Source organism: Monopterus albus, unplaced genomic scaffold (genome assembly GCF_001952655.1).
Source record: "Monopterus albus unplaced genomic scaffold, M_albus_1.0 scaffold165.1, whole genome shotgun sequence".
Taxonomy (NCBI): Eukaryota; Metazoa; Chordata; class Actinopteri; order Synbranchiformes; family Synbranchidae; genus Monopterus; species Monopterus albus.
Genome location: NW_018128045.1, coordinates 369,191 through 383,315, shown reverse-complemented (window position 1 = coordinate 383,315; position 14,125 = coordinate 369,191). Strand labels below are relative to the sequence as shown.

Here is a 14,125-nt window from a genome sequence, read left to right as displayed (position 1 = left end):
GCGCCGTCCGTTCGTCGCCATTTGAATTTATTTCTACGAGGTTTATCTAAGGAAGGTATGTGGTATTTCTTTCTTCTCTAACCTGGTTGTCTCTCCTACAGCGTGGCCGCCGTGTCACATTATTTTCTTACATTTTCATGAAGATATTTCTCCGCAGTACGTCCGTCCGTTAGTCTGAGATGGCCACGGTCCGTCTGTTAGATCCCAGGTAGCCAGCGGATCTGGGCCGATTCTGGCTAAGTGTCGGCACACTCGGTTGAATTCCGGCATTGGCTCACCAACACTGAGCCAGATCTGGGCCAGTATAGGTTGCCAGATCTGGGCCAGTATAGGTTGCCAGATTTGGGCCAGTTTCGGTTGAGATATGGCATGTGGGCTGAAATTAAATCATAAAAAATGTGCAAGTAACCACACATGCACACACAGACACACAATAAAACGACATATACCATCTGGCTGTTGTAATTCAGTAAACTTGTAAGAAAAAAGTGCCTGTGACAGCCATATTATATTCTCAAACTTTAGTAGGTTAAACATAAAACTGAAAACTTGCTATAATCACAAAAGCCACTTGATTTAATACAACGGTGTTGAGTGAATCCATTCAGTTCCACCCTTGGTGGTCATGTGACCTAGCTTGTCTGAGTTTCCATAGGACAGGCATTGCACTTGCTTAGTAGCTCACGTCTTTTGCTGAAGCAGACCGGACCGTTGGCGCAACCAGTTGAGCTCAGAGAGTACGAGGATTTCAGAAACGTTGGAACAAATATCTGAGTAAGTATGCTTTTCAAATGGACATTGTTAAGTTGGTGTTTAAAATAAAAAAAAGTGATATTGCTGGCGTTCGTGTGCAATGGTCGCATAAATATGGGCAATATCTGAGCACATGTTAGCTAACGTTTTCTAGCTAGCGAGTTCGCCAATTAACAGAATTGGCATTGTAGAAAAACATTACATTACTAAACAGGGGATCTCCCCCAGAAGCAGCATTATTAGACCGCCACACCGCTTTGAGTTTTGTGGCAATTTCATACGTTCATCTTACTTAGGCTGATGAGCGATTGGGCAAAGGAGTAAGGGTGTGGCGGGCAAAGGAGTAAGGGTGTGGCTGTGTGGCTGCAGTCATGGCCAGTATGAGTCACGATTTGTGGTAAAATGTACATTTTTTGTAACTGCATGAGTCAAATTGCACTTAGGTATCCTTCATAATGCTCAGCATTGTGGGGAGGGGGGCCGGTAGTCTTGAGTGCTTGTGTGCGCGAGCGCGGGTTAAGTTGTAGCTCCGCCATGGCCTCGTGTAAACCGAGGCGCATTAATATTATGTTGAAGCACAGTACGTATTACTCCGCGAGGTACCCATCACTATTTATATGATTGTAGTTATTTGTTTTAAAAAAAATTGATAGACGTTTTGTCTCCTTTACAATATTTTTCATCTAAATTATTATTTTTTTTTTTTCGGGTCCTTGAGATTCGGAGCCCTGAGATTCTACTCCACCACCTCAAATCATTTGCCCTGACGATGGAGCTCTACTCTGAATACAATAAATCATCAAATCTGCGGAGAAGGTCCAGGGTCACAGTAAAGACACGTCTTGCATCACTTTCCACAAATAGTCAAACCTCTGAAGATGACGTTGCTGACAAAAGCAATCAGCTTCTTGATGTGGAAGTTCCTTGTGCTGAAATTTCATATTGTGATGATGAAGCTGCAGGATGTGGTTATCAAAAAGTGCAAAGTGGTGATCACAGTGGTCATGATATAGAGACTTTTATGGAAAGTGAATGCACAGAAGAGGCTTATGCTGAGACAGTACATGATGATGAACTTGATAGTGATGATGACATTCTACAGCCAACTCTCACTACTAGCTTGATGAACTGGGCCACAGAGTATAGTATCAGTTTGGTTGCCCTGACTGCCCTGTTGTCAGTGTTGAGATGTCACCATCCATCTTTACCTAAAGATGCCAAGACACTCCTCCATACTAACAGAAATTACATAATCAACCAAGTTGCAGGAGGTGCATACTATTACTTTGGGATTGTCAGTTCTCTCACTCGTTTCCTGAACAATATTTGGGTAAAAATTCCTGATCGTCACACAGTCAGTCTACAACTAAATTTTGATGGGCTTCCATTGTTCAAGAGTTCAGGTTTCCAGTTATGGCCAGTTCTGGGGTTAGTGCAGGGATTTTCTGTAAAACAAAAGCCTTGTTTGATTGCCTTGTTTGGTGGCAAATCAAAGCCACATCCTGTGGGAGATTACTTAAAAGATCTTGTGGCAGAGCTAAAAATCTTAGCATCTGGCTTTACATTTAAAGGGAAAATATTGTTCATAAAAGTAACATCAATAATATGTGATGCTCCTGCCCGAGCTTACATTAAAGCCATAAAATCTCATACTGGGTATGCAGGCTGTGATAAATGTACATCATATGGGCTTCGTCTAGGTAGCCGTATGACTTTTCCTGACAGCAGAAGCCCTGCCAGAACAGATGAAAGTTTCAGACTTCAGGTGGATGAGGAACATCACAGAGACATTTCCCCACTTATTGAGACTGGCATTGGAATGGTTTCTATGTTTCCCCATGATTATATGCATCTTGTTTGCCTTGGGGTCACAAGGAAGCTCCTAGAACAATGGGCAGGCAGTACTGGTCCACTTAGGTGCCGTTTGCCTTTCAAGAAAGTAAATCAGCTGTCAGAAACACTTATGTCTTTCAAATGTTACATGCCCACTGAATTTGCCAGGAAGTCCAGATCTGTTGTGTTGAGATGTCACCATCCATCTTTACCTAAAGATGCCAAGACACTCCTCCATACTAACAGAAATTACATAATCAACCAAGTTGCAGGAGGTGCATACTATTACTTTGGGATTGTCAGTTCTCTCACTCGTTTCCTGAACAATATTTGGGTAAAAATTCCTGATCGTCACACAGTCAGTCTACAACTAAATTTTGATGGGCTTCCATTGTTCAAGAGTTCAGGTTTCCAGTTATGGCCAGTTCTGGGGTTAGTGCAGGGATTTTCTGTAAAACAAAAGCCTTGTTTGATTGCCTTGTTTGGTGGCAAATCAAAGCCACATCCTGTGGGAGATTACTTAAAAGATCTTGTGGCAGAGCTAAAAATCTTAGCATCTGGCTTTACATTTAAAGGGAAAATATTGTTCATAAAAGTAACATCAATAATATGTGATGCTCCTGCCCGAGCTTACATTAAAGCCATAAAATCTCATACTGGGTATGCAGGCTGTGATAAATGTACATCATATGGGCTTCGTCTAGGTAGCCGGATGACTTTTCCTGACAGCCGAAGCCCTGCCAGAACAGATGAAAGTTTCAGACTTCAGGTGGATGAGGAACATCACAGAGACATTTCCCCACTTATTGAGACTGGCATTGGAATGGTTTCTATGTTTCCCCATGATTATATGCATCTTGTTTGCCTTGGGGTCACAAGGAAGCTCCTAGAACTATGGGCAGGCAGTACTGGTCCACTTAGGTGCCGTTTGCCTTTCAAGAAAGTAAATCAGCTGTCAGAAACACTGAGGTCTTTCAAAAGTCACATGCCCACTGAATTTGCCAGGAAGCCCAGATCTGTTGAAGAGAGACACAGATGGAAGGCAACTGAATATAGACAGTTTTTGTTGTATACTGGGCCAGTTGCGCTATTTGACATTCTTAGCTCACCAGTTTACAACAACTTTATGTTGCTTTATGTTGCAATATCAATACTGGCATGTCCAAAGCTCTGTGTGATATTTTGTGACTTTGCAAAGACCTTGCTTGTGTCTTTTGTGGAACACTTTGGACAGCTTTATGGCAAGGACAATTTAGTGTACAATGTGCATGGCCTTATACATCTCAGTGATGATGTAAAAAAGCATGGCCAGTGGTTGGACAACATCTCGGGGTTTCCATATGAAAACTACCTTGGTGAAATAAAGAAAATGATCCGCAGCCCCCAGTATCCAGTTGCACAAGTTGTGAGACGAATATCAGAGCTTGAAAATGTAGTTTGTAGATCAGACACACAAAATGAAACCAAACTCAGAAAACCACATTGTGATGGTCCACTGCCATTGCACATCACATGGCCAGTAATGCAGTACAAAGAAGTTAGTCTTCCACACTTTTGTGTCAAGGTATTCACAGGTGACAACTGCATATGTCATGATGGCGTAGTAGGTGTAGTCCAAAATATCATTGAGTTTGGCGGAGATCCATATTTGGTTTATAATGAGTTTACAAGTTGTGCAAGCTTTTTTGACTACCCAATAAATTCAGGTCAGTTGGGTGTGTTCCAACTCACTGACTTGTCCCAGGAACTAAAGTGTATCAAGATGAATGATGCAGTGACAAAGTATGTACTCCTCCCATTCAGGAACAAATTTGTGGGCATGCCATTTCTCCATTTGTCATAACAAATGAACTGGGGTTGTGTTGCAAGGTGAGCAACTGTTTACTGGGGCTGAGAATCATTTCTTATACCTATATACCTTTTGAAAATGTACTAAGATTTAGTGTGTCTATTCAGATTTTTTACATACTTCCTTATGTTTTTTTTGTTTGCACATTTGTATTTTTCTTTTCTGTATATAACATAACCTCAGTTTATCAGGGCAATAGAATGTTGGAGTGTATTTTCAAAAATAATCTGTTGCAGCAGTCCTAAATGTATGTATATGTGTAACGTATATATGTATTTGTGTTTTTTTTTAATTGAATTTTATGGCTTAATGTTTTAAATGATTTTGCATGCAATTCATATTATTCCTTTCAAAGATGATGTACCACATTGTTGATTTTGTGGACACGGGAGACACAGAAGTTGTTCCAGCCTCATGGGTTCATAATGGAAGAAGCTTCTGGCCTCCCTATAAAGCAAGGGAGCAATGCAACCGGGCCATAGCGAGAGCAGACCCTCCCAAGGAATTCTGGGAAAAGTATAACATCCGCATAAGGGCAACTAAAGGTATAATTTCATTCATTCATTCATTTTCTACCGCTTAATCCCTTGGTATAATTTCATTATCTGTTTAATGCCACACCAACAAACTACACTAGTAACTTTTAATGAACAGAAATGTGAAAATTAATTGAGAACTCTTTTTAAGATACATTTAGTGAGGCGCGACTTCTGCTCCCAAAGGCCCTGCTTACGTCAGATCTTCAAACCGAAGATGAAGAGGATCAACGTCCAGCATACAAGAGGCGGAAGAGAAGGTAAGATGGTCAAAAATGTGGTAGCAACAGGTGGTTTTGGAAAATTGATTTGAAATAATTTGTACATGGGTTGTTCCACAGTGTATTTACTGTAGTCTAGTGGAAACATCAGTGACTTTTGAGGGGAAAACGACTTGAATTTAGTTTACCAATGTAATCAATTTACTGCACAAGGTTCATGTTTTTTTTTGTGTTTTTGTTATATTCTGAAATATAATCAGTTTGTTTTGTACATTAGAGGCATGAACAGAATCTTTGAGTCAGAGAGTGACCAAGATGACAATGACGGCAGCAATGAGGCAACCCGAGGGAAACGCACCAGAGCTCCATTGGCCTTACCAACTGCTCCAACCATTGGTCCTCCAGCTGTCACCAGTAGTGAACAGCCCAGAGGAAACCACACCAGGGCTCAATTGGCCTTACCAGCTGCTCCAACCATTGTTCCTCCGGCTGTCATCACGCCAGCAATTTTGCCTCCAACTCCCTCCAGACCAGAACTTTCTCCTTCAAGTTTCCAAAATGCAGCAACCCCTCGTGTGCCCAGGGTAAACGACCAACTGATGTGTGAGCGTAAGTCTTTTGCAGTAGTTATTGGTCCCGTTTTGGTTGTACTGACGTATAGCTGTATGGATGGTCAGTTAGCTGTTGGATTGTAACAATCTGTTCAGATATCCATGGTGCAAACTGATTCTTCCCCTAATATGATGTATATCAGTTTGACCATTGTAGTTTTAAGTGAAATGCCTCAAGGCCAATTGGATAAATAACCTCACAATTTGTTACTGGCACTCACTGTGTTTTGTTGGTATTTTACAGCAATTCTACGGGAGATATTAACAACAATGGAGACCATTAAGCAGCAACAGCAGATTATTTTGCTACAGTTGCAAAATAATCTTCGAAAGCCTATAGAGGTGCCAGAGGTTACTGGAATTCCTCTGAAAACACTGGAAGAACTCCTGAACCTTGAGCAGTCCGTTGCTGCACAGGGGGAACACAAACAAAAACTGGTAGGTGTTGATATTGGACAGAAATACAATTTTTGACACTACACAGTATCTATAAGAACAAATCATACCTCTTCTGTCACTCTCCATGGAAATATGCCATCACTAAATGTCATCAACTGTCTTCTGTCTCATATAGTGACATAAGCCAGTGTTTTAATACAGAATAATTGAAGGAATTAAATGTGATTCTTTATTGTGTTTTTCAGGTCACCTACTTTGGTCTGGCAGGGGGCTTAACAATAAAGGAAACAGTTTGGCGAATAATGGCTAAACTGATGACGAACCAGCTGGCCAAGCAAATCAACTGGCGTGGAGTACATGGGAAATATGGTTTTGAGCAGCTTGTCCTAAAAGATGTTGTCCTCAGTAAGTTTTTTGTATTATAGGGTTTGCAGCAGCCAATGATGTAATTATTTTGTGTTTTTAATGTAATAAAGCCATTAAAGGTTTAATAACTCCTGCCGATAATGTAAAAATTTCCTAATATCTTAATTTCCTAATATTACCCAATCAAGTAATCAAAATGTCACACTTCGACATCTGCTATACAGTATTAGGAACAATTATGATTATGGGTTTGGTAATGTGTAATATCTACAGTATATTTGAGTCCATTTTTGTGTCTCCCTTAGAAATTAGGACCATTTATTTTTAACTTGATGGTTAATGATTTCTATCAGCTCTATCGATTCAGGTGTGGACACATGTTTGCATATTCAGTTACTCATGTAAAGTGTACATTTAAATCTAAATGTGAGTATTCTGAAATAATGACCACATTCTTACATGAAAAGTCATTTTCATTGAACTCCTTAATTGAAGCACACACCTTTTTTCAAAACCTGTTAAAATTATTCAAACTATTGAGGTAACTGGCAGTATTATGTCCATGTTTCAACATCTTGATACAAAACTGAACCCTAAAACAGATAGTCCCAAGACTCTACTGTACATCAAGTGACAGTGTTTTTTTCTTTTTCTTCCTTCTTAATATTGCAGAATCAGTGCGGCAAAATTCTGCAACTGCAAGCGCACCAGATGGAGAAATTGAAAAGTACATAAAAAGGTGGTTGCAGCTGGCATCGGACAGGGATGGAGGAAGAAGGGAACGGGCCATGAAACAAGCAAATTCTTAGTAGGGTACACTAAAGGTCCACTGGTCCACAAGGATGTTTTGGGCAGTGAGAGTTGTTCTTTTTTTGGATCTGTTTATTGATCTGTTCTGTTTTTGATCTTTTTTTTTATCATCAATGTAAAATACTGCTGCACATTTAGAATAAAGTTTTAATGTATTTGAGTCATGTAATTATTAATTTGAAAAACTAACATCTAGTTTTGAGGATAGGTGTGGGGTAAAGCAAGGGTAGGAACGGGCTGCCAAACCATCAGCGAGCAGTGCTAAACACCTAGTTCTTGTAAGGTTAACATATTTTATTTAATATTTATTAGTTATTTAATATTTTCAAGTGAAATTTTTATTTCATCCTGGGAAATTCCTAAAGCCAACATTAATCAAATGTAGTTTGCAAAATGGTATAGGTTCAGAGACTAACACAAGAAGGCTTTTTTCATATTCATCTGCTTAAAGCAAAGGGTTTTTCTCTCCATGACTTTAAGATGCACGTCTATGAGCAGGATTTATGACATCACAGGTTTAGAATACCATCATTGCCCAATCATTACTACAAGCTATCAGCTGCCTTACAGATGAACCAGATCTAGAAGTCACAGCCTGGTAATCGGTTAAGTTTTGGTATCCACCTCTGGGCCGATATAGGCCAAATCTACAAATGTTTGTGGGGCGATTGCGACCCTATTCTGGCAGTGTCGGTTCAGCTTCAGCACCCGGATTTGGGCCAGTGTACTTGGGCCGATCCCAGGGCGTCAGTCATGCCAGATGCGGCCCGAGTCTGGCAACTGTACCTGGGCCGAGTTAGTTCATCTGGTTTGCCGGATCTGGGCCATCATCGGGCCGCACTATTTTGGCTACCTGGGTAGCTTCGTATTGTGCAGTTATTTTACCATCATTAGTGGCTCTGTGGGCTGCATTGTTAACGTCTCTCCTTTTAGGATCTCACCCAAAATCAGTAATTACTCGCTTTCTTTTCAAATTCAAACGTGTATGTCAGTGGGAGAATAGTGTTTTTGCAAGAGTCGTTTCTTTATATGCATATTACATTTGATATATTGTACCTGATATACTGTATTTTACAGATCATTTAAATAAATTGACTTGATCAGCAAGTTGGTCTTAACAGCTGGTGCAGGGTAAGTTGATCAAATTAGTACTTATAAATTCAGTTTGACATGTTCTATGTAACGTATTTTAGTAACGTGATTTGTTTTGGGACTTTTTTCCCTCCAGGTGCTCACAACATGAGATGGGTGTGTAAAACAGAGATGGAAAGAATGGACTTGCTCAAGGAAATAATGAAGAAAAACAATGACAAGATAATTCCTGAAGAAATGGAGAAATCCTTCTCTTATCGAAGACTAGAAGTGGTCAAGCATTGCCCTGCTGTCCAAGACTTCATTGAGAGATGGCCTGCTCTGTTCTGTGAAGCTCAGGTAAATGTGGTCCTTTTTTTCCATCAGCCATGCTGTGATTGTTGTGTACAGGTTGCAAGATAATTAGTAAAATGCACTCAATCCCCCAGTTTATTTGATACTCCTTGCTAATACAGCCCTAGACATTCTACATTCACTGAGGCTATGATGGGTTTTATTTTAATTGCTTTAGAGAGGTGTTATTTCAACCTGATGGTCATTTTACAGGATGTAAAGCAGGTGAAACTAATGTGAGTGATGAAGAACGTAAAAAGACCGAAACTAAGGTGAAACAAAAACAGGAAGTAATGTCAAAATAAAAGCCGGATGGGAAGCAGCGGAACCGAATCATGACAGCAGTATCTATAACAAGTGTTCACCACCTTGGATGCTTTCATTATTAGATTATTGTGTTTTTATCACCTTTTGTTTCAGATCAAAGAAGAGTTCAGAAGGATAACAACAATACATATGGGGTGGACCTTTTTCTCAGAACTGCACCTTGACACCCCCAAACTTCTGGAGATATTTAAGGCAAAGAGAGGCAGGCATTGCAGGCACAAAGATAAGGCCCATACTAGAGTCACTCAGTAAGGTAAAATTTAATTCTCACATTTAATGAGAAGAGAACTGAAATAATCTTTACAGATCTTTTAAACAACCATTTAGAACTCCTGATCATGGATACTTCGGTCCTTTTTTTGACAAGTCAGTGATACTGTATATGTTTGTTTTCCCTCACTGCTTTCATATGTTTTGTTTAGAAAGCCTAAAATTTGTTAGTTTTGTCGCAGACTCCATTGACTGACCTAAAAATTATGTTGCTTTCTTTCTATATGCAGCTTAGTTATGTACAATAATGTTCTTTGCGATATCTTTTCTATCTGTTGAAACAGCAGCATGCGGAAGGTAAACGAGATGCTGTCATCCGCTGCTTGATAGAGTTCCTCGAAGAGTCTGGAGGACCTTATCAAAGATTACCAGGTACATTTTGACATTTGCTTTCTGATGATTGTTGTCAATATTCAACTTTGGTTTTAATATCTAAACAGTAAAAATTTTTACCATTTCATTTATTCATTGATTTTTGTCATTTATTTCTGCTGTCCCTGTTATTTCTGACTCGAGTGACATTTTATGTTTATGAATTTGAGCCTGCAAAACCCAAAACCTACTGCTTCTGTGAAAAGTATTCACCATTGGGGGTGAATAATTAGACACTGTCCATTGTTGTGTTGAATCCAATATGCTCAGCTGTTTCACTTCTTTCTTGGAACACAGCAGATGTACCTTCATGCTTAAAATCTTGCTTGATGGAAGAGTGACTACTTAGCGCACATTTACTCAATGTTTGGTTCCTAGCTTTGTATTTCTATTCCATCATTGTATGTGTATAGTATTAAATGGCCAGTTTAATCAAGACTTCTATAATAATCAGGAAGTTTGAAAACAACATGTACAGTATATGCATCTGAGTACAGATACTCATGTTTTAACAGGATGTCACCAAAGAAACTGTCAAGGAGGGCTATGCCAAGCAGGTCATGAAGACCTTTGTCATCATTGAGAGTACTGCAACCGAAGGCCCTACTCCTGCTGATGTGTCGATCATCGTCGAGGGAACTGAGGTTCTTGATAACTGTAGATATGTGGCAAAGGCTTGCCTTCTGCTCATGGCCTTTGTCTACGCTATGAACCTAAGCTACACACCAAAACTGAAATACACATTTGAAGTGTTTCAGAAGCTCTTTCTTGAGCTTGATGTCCTTAAGATGTCTCCCAAAGTCCAGTCTTTGCAGAAAAAACTTCTAGCATGAGCATACGTTCCTGGGTTTACTTAACGGTTTAAAACTAAAAACAAGTTATGTGAGTGATTTATGTCCTATTCTTTTTCAAAGCCTTTTCAATTTAAGGCAACAAGAAAATGTTTTTGTACACTATACTGAAGGTGAAGTTCTCTTGACGTGTTAAATGTTTTTACAAATGTTGAGATAAAAGGAATTGGTCCCAGACGGCAAATGTCTTTGTAAACTACATTTACTCACTTTAAGCCGAAATAGTTCCAAAAGGTACTTTGGCTGCATGGTTTTATTGCGTGGCCTGTTTTCTGTTTCAATACACTAACCATTAAAAGGCATGATAACAAATCAGCAGGATTTTAGGTGCTGTGTTGTCTGTGTATGTTGTGAATTAAGGTGTTACTTGGACGCTTATAGCACATAATAAAGATGCTGCTGTTGAAGTCTGTCTTTTTTATGTTGGTGTATTTTTGATTTTAAAAAGGCTTATTTTTTTATAATTATAACTCCATTTTAAGTAAACATTACTTAAATATAACTGAAATAAAAGTGAACAAAAGCAAGTATTTATGCAAATGCATTCTAAATAAAAATTACTAAGAGTGAGTAAGATTTTAGTACCAGTAACAGAAAATTTCAAGTAAAGTTTACTTGAATACATCTATAGAAACTACTCTGTGTATTTAAGTACAATTTACTTAGGATTATCCCATGTAAAATTTATTTAGAATTTCTGTGTGGAAATTGTTGCCTAGGTTTTTTCAAGTAAATTTCACTCCCAATTTTTTGCAGTGTGTGTGGCGAACATTTGCCATTTGCTATAACTCTTATGTGACAAAGCATATAATTCGAGGCAGTAGGTTAACCAAGGAGCTAATTGTTCATCCCTTAGATTAGATTAGATTAGATTAATATAGCGTCTAAAGAGTCATGACAGACATTTAGCATGTAAGGGCATGTTTATTTAAATTTGCAATTTATAAGAGTTATATTGTAACCTACAGTATTTTAATATCAATTTAACATGCAATTCAATTGCAATTTCAGGGGCACTTCTAAAATATTTTGGAGCATCCTCTGCCACCAGTCAGGATGAGCCACCCACCTCCCCCACTACACAGGACTCTGCTGGTCTCTACTCTTCAGGATGAGCTACCATCTATGTCCTCAGCTACTCATAGGTCTCCACAAATATCTGATATTGAGGATGAAGACCTCTTTGCCTCTACTTCTACCCAGCATGAAAGGGTAAGATGGAGAGCAGTGCCGAAACGTCTCACTGTTATTGTACACTCACTGGCATTTCGAAATTCGGCTCCAAGGGGACACACAGAAACACTGTTCACACCATCAAATGGGAATTTTCTCAAAGAGGTCGAACTTATGGCCAGGTTTGATCCCATTATGAAAGATCACCTTAACCGTGTTGAAAGAGGAACAGCAAGGCACAACAGCTACCTAGGCCATCATGTGCAGAATGAGCTGATTGATTTGTTGAGCAGCAAAATTATATCTGCTACAGTGGATGAGATCAAGCAGGCAAAGTTTTTTTCAATAATTCTGGACTGCACCCCAGATATAAGCCACACAGAACCATTGTCAGTGGTCAGAGTGGTGTCACTGATGGAGAAGCCCCATATCAGGGAACATTTTTATGCGATTTTTGGAGGCAGAGGAGTCCACAGGCCAGCACTTAGCATCCATGATCCTGACGAGACTTGAGGAGTTGGGAATTCCTTTTGAAGACTGCAGAGGACAATCATACGACAAAGGGGCAAACATAAAAGGCAAAAATAAGGGAGTTCAAGCAAGGCTCTTGGAAAAGAATCCCTGAGCTCTGTTTGTGCCATGGGGGGGCATACATTGAATTTAGTTGTGTGTGATGCTGCTAAGGGATCTGTTGATGCTATGAGTTACTTTGGTGTCCTGCAAAAGCTTTACACATTATTTTCAGCCTCCAGCCAAAGATGGGCCATACTGAAGAACCATGTGAGCATCACCTTAAAGATGTGGTCATAAACAAGGTGGGAGAGCAAGGTCAAGAGCATCGAGCCCATAAGGTACCAGGGAGCTGCCGTGAGGGAGGCTTTAATTGAGGTGAGAGACACCACCAAAGACCTTGCTATAAAGGCTGAGGCCCAGTATTTGTCTGAGGAGGTGGGGTCGTACCGCTTCAGCATCTGCATGGTTGTTTGGTATGACATGCCATCTGCAATACACAGGGTGTCCGCGGGGTTTTAAAAAGTATTAAAAAGTGATTAATCAAAATTGCCAAATTTAAGGCCATTAAAAAGTGTTTAATTTGGTTTAGAGGTATTATTTTTTTAAAAATAGGTCTTATTTTTTCAGACTATGGTGTCCTATTCTGATTAAAATTCTATCTGCTAAAATTTGCGCTAGTTCGTTTAAATGTGGGCTTTAGCATATCGGGGCACATAATCAAAGATCCTCGTCTAGTCTCAACTTTGTATGTTTGATGCTGACGTCACATTCAGTGGTCGTTCGAGATCTCAAATACATTGCGCGCTCAGCCCAACTGGATAGCAAACTGGCTAGCTTACATTGTTGACTAGTCCAGACAACCATCGTCGTCGTCATGGGCAAATGCAGGTTTTCTGACAGCTGGATGGAAGACCCAGCATTTAAGGACTGGCTCAGGCCTGCAGTAGGGAATAACCGGCAGGCTTATTGTTCGGTTTGTAAAAAAAACATCAATGTCAACTGGATGGGAGCTAGCGCACTTCGGTCGCATATGCAATCAACTAAACATAAAAATGGAATGCGCGGTAGGCGAGAGCAATTAACTCTACTCTCAACTTTCTGTGCTGCTGCACCACCACCACCGCAAACTAGTGCCACAGTGCAAGCCAACGTTTTGGCTCCAGGAACTACGTCTGACCTCTGGGTGACTATGGGCGCCACACCAACACTGCGTGCAGAGGCTCTGTGGTGTCTAAACACTGCAGTTAAACACCACTCATTGAACTCCAACGAAGGAATTGCGGAGCTGTTTAAAGAAATGTTTCCCGACTCTGACATCGCCAAGTCATTCACGTGTGGTAAAGACAAAACCGGGTACATCATCAGATTTGGATTAGCATCGTTCTTCAAAAAACAGCTTGTCGATGGCATCAACAAGGCTGGGCCATTTGTGTTGATGTTTGATGAGAGCCTCAATCAGGCGTCAAAGAAAAAACAGCTTGACATCCATATTCGATACTGGGAGGATGGCCGTGTCCAGTCCAGATACTTTGGATCTCAGTTTTTGGGACATGGAAGGGCCGACGATTTGTTGCATCACATCAAGGTAAGTTAATATTCTTTATGCTATATAGGCCTACCTAGGCGGTGTCCTGTGGTCACTCATTTCAAGAATTATTTATTCACAAAGATTTTATGTGTTATAGGACAATGTTTGGCAAACTTATTGTTAGCTACACAAAAGGATTAAATTGGCCAAAGGCCTGCAGTCACTTGAATGAAAGCTGTAGGCCTATCTGCTTTTATTAATCTGTGGGGTATAGCTCCAAAGTACAAG

General features: G+C 40.0%; 2 protein-coding genes and 1 long non-coding RNA gene across 5 annotated transcripts in view; 2 read left to right on the top strand and 1 right to left on the bottom strand.

The window, feature by feature from the left end:
* LOC109968897 (uncharacterized) overlaps positions 1-9,280 on the top strand; it is an 11,107-nt gene extending 1,827 nt beyond the window's left edge. Inside the window, exons 2-3 of one of the 2 annotated variants that reach the window (XR_002276198.1) lie at positions 8,714-8,809; positions 9,224-9,280. This is a non-coding gene — a long non-coding RNA (uncharacterized LOC109968897). The remainder of the gene's footprint in view (positions 1-8,713; positions 8,810-9,223) is intronic. The other variant, XR_002276199.1, reaches the window with a different exon arrangement.
* Positions 1-14,125, bottom strand: part of grin2da (glutamate receptor, ionotropic, N-methyl D-aspartate 2D, a) — a 196,537-nt gene that overhangs the window by 65,008 nt on the left and 117,404 nt on the right. The window lies entirely within an intron of this gene.
* On the top strand, positions 201-5,532 carry LOC109968894 (uncharacterized). Of its 2 annotated transcripts, XR_002276197.1 has the most exons (4): positions 201-774; positions 4,791-4,980; positions 5,123-5,231; positions 5,470-5,532. XR_002276197.1 is itself a non-coding variant. In XM_020615457.1 (3 exons), exon 1 carries the CDS (start codon positions 3,299-3,301, stop codon positions 4,427-4,429), a length of 1,131 nt encoding a protein of 376 aa, XP_020471113.1. In that variant the 5' UTR covers positions 2,781-3,298; the 3' UTR covers positions 4,430-4,980; positions 5,123-5,231; positions 5,470-5,532. The 2 variants fall into 2 exon arrangements, 1 of the variants encoding a protein (XP_020471113.1); XM_020615457.1 differs by lacking the exon at positions 201-774 and having other exon boundaries at positions 2,781-4,980.

Excerpts from the sequence above, each read along its gene's own strand:
- LOC109968894 (XM_020615457.1), top strand. The coding sequence starts at position 3,299 with ATGACTTTTCCTGACAGCCGAAGCCCTGCCAGAACAGATGAAAGTTTC.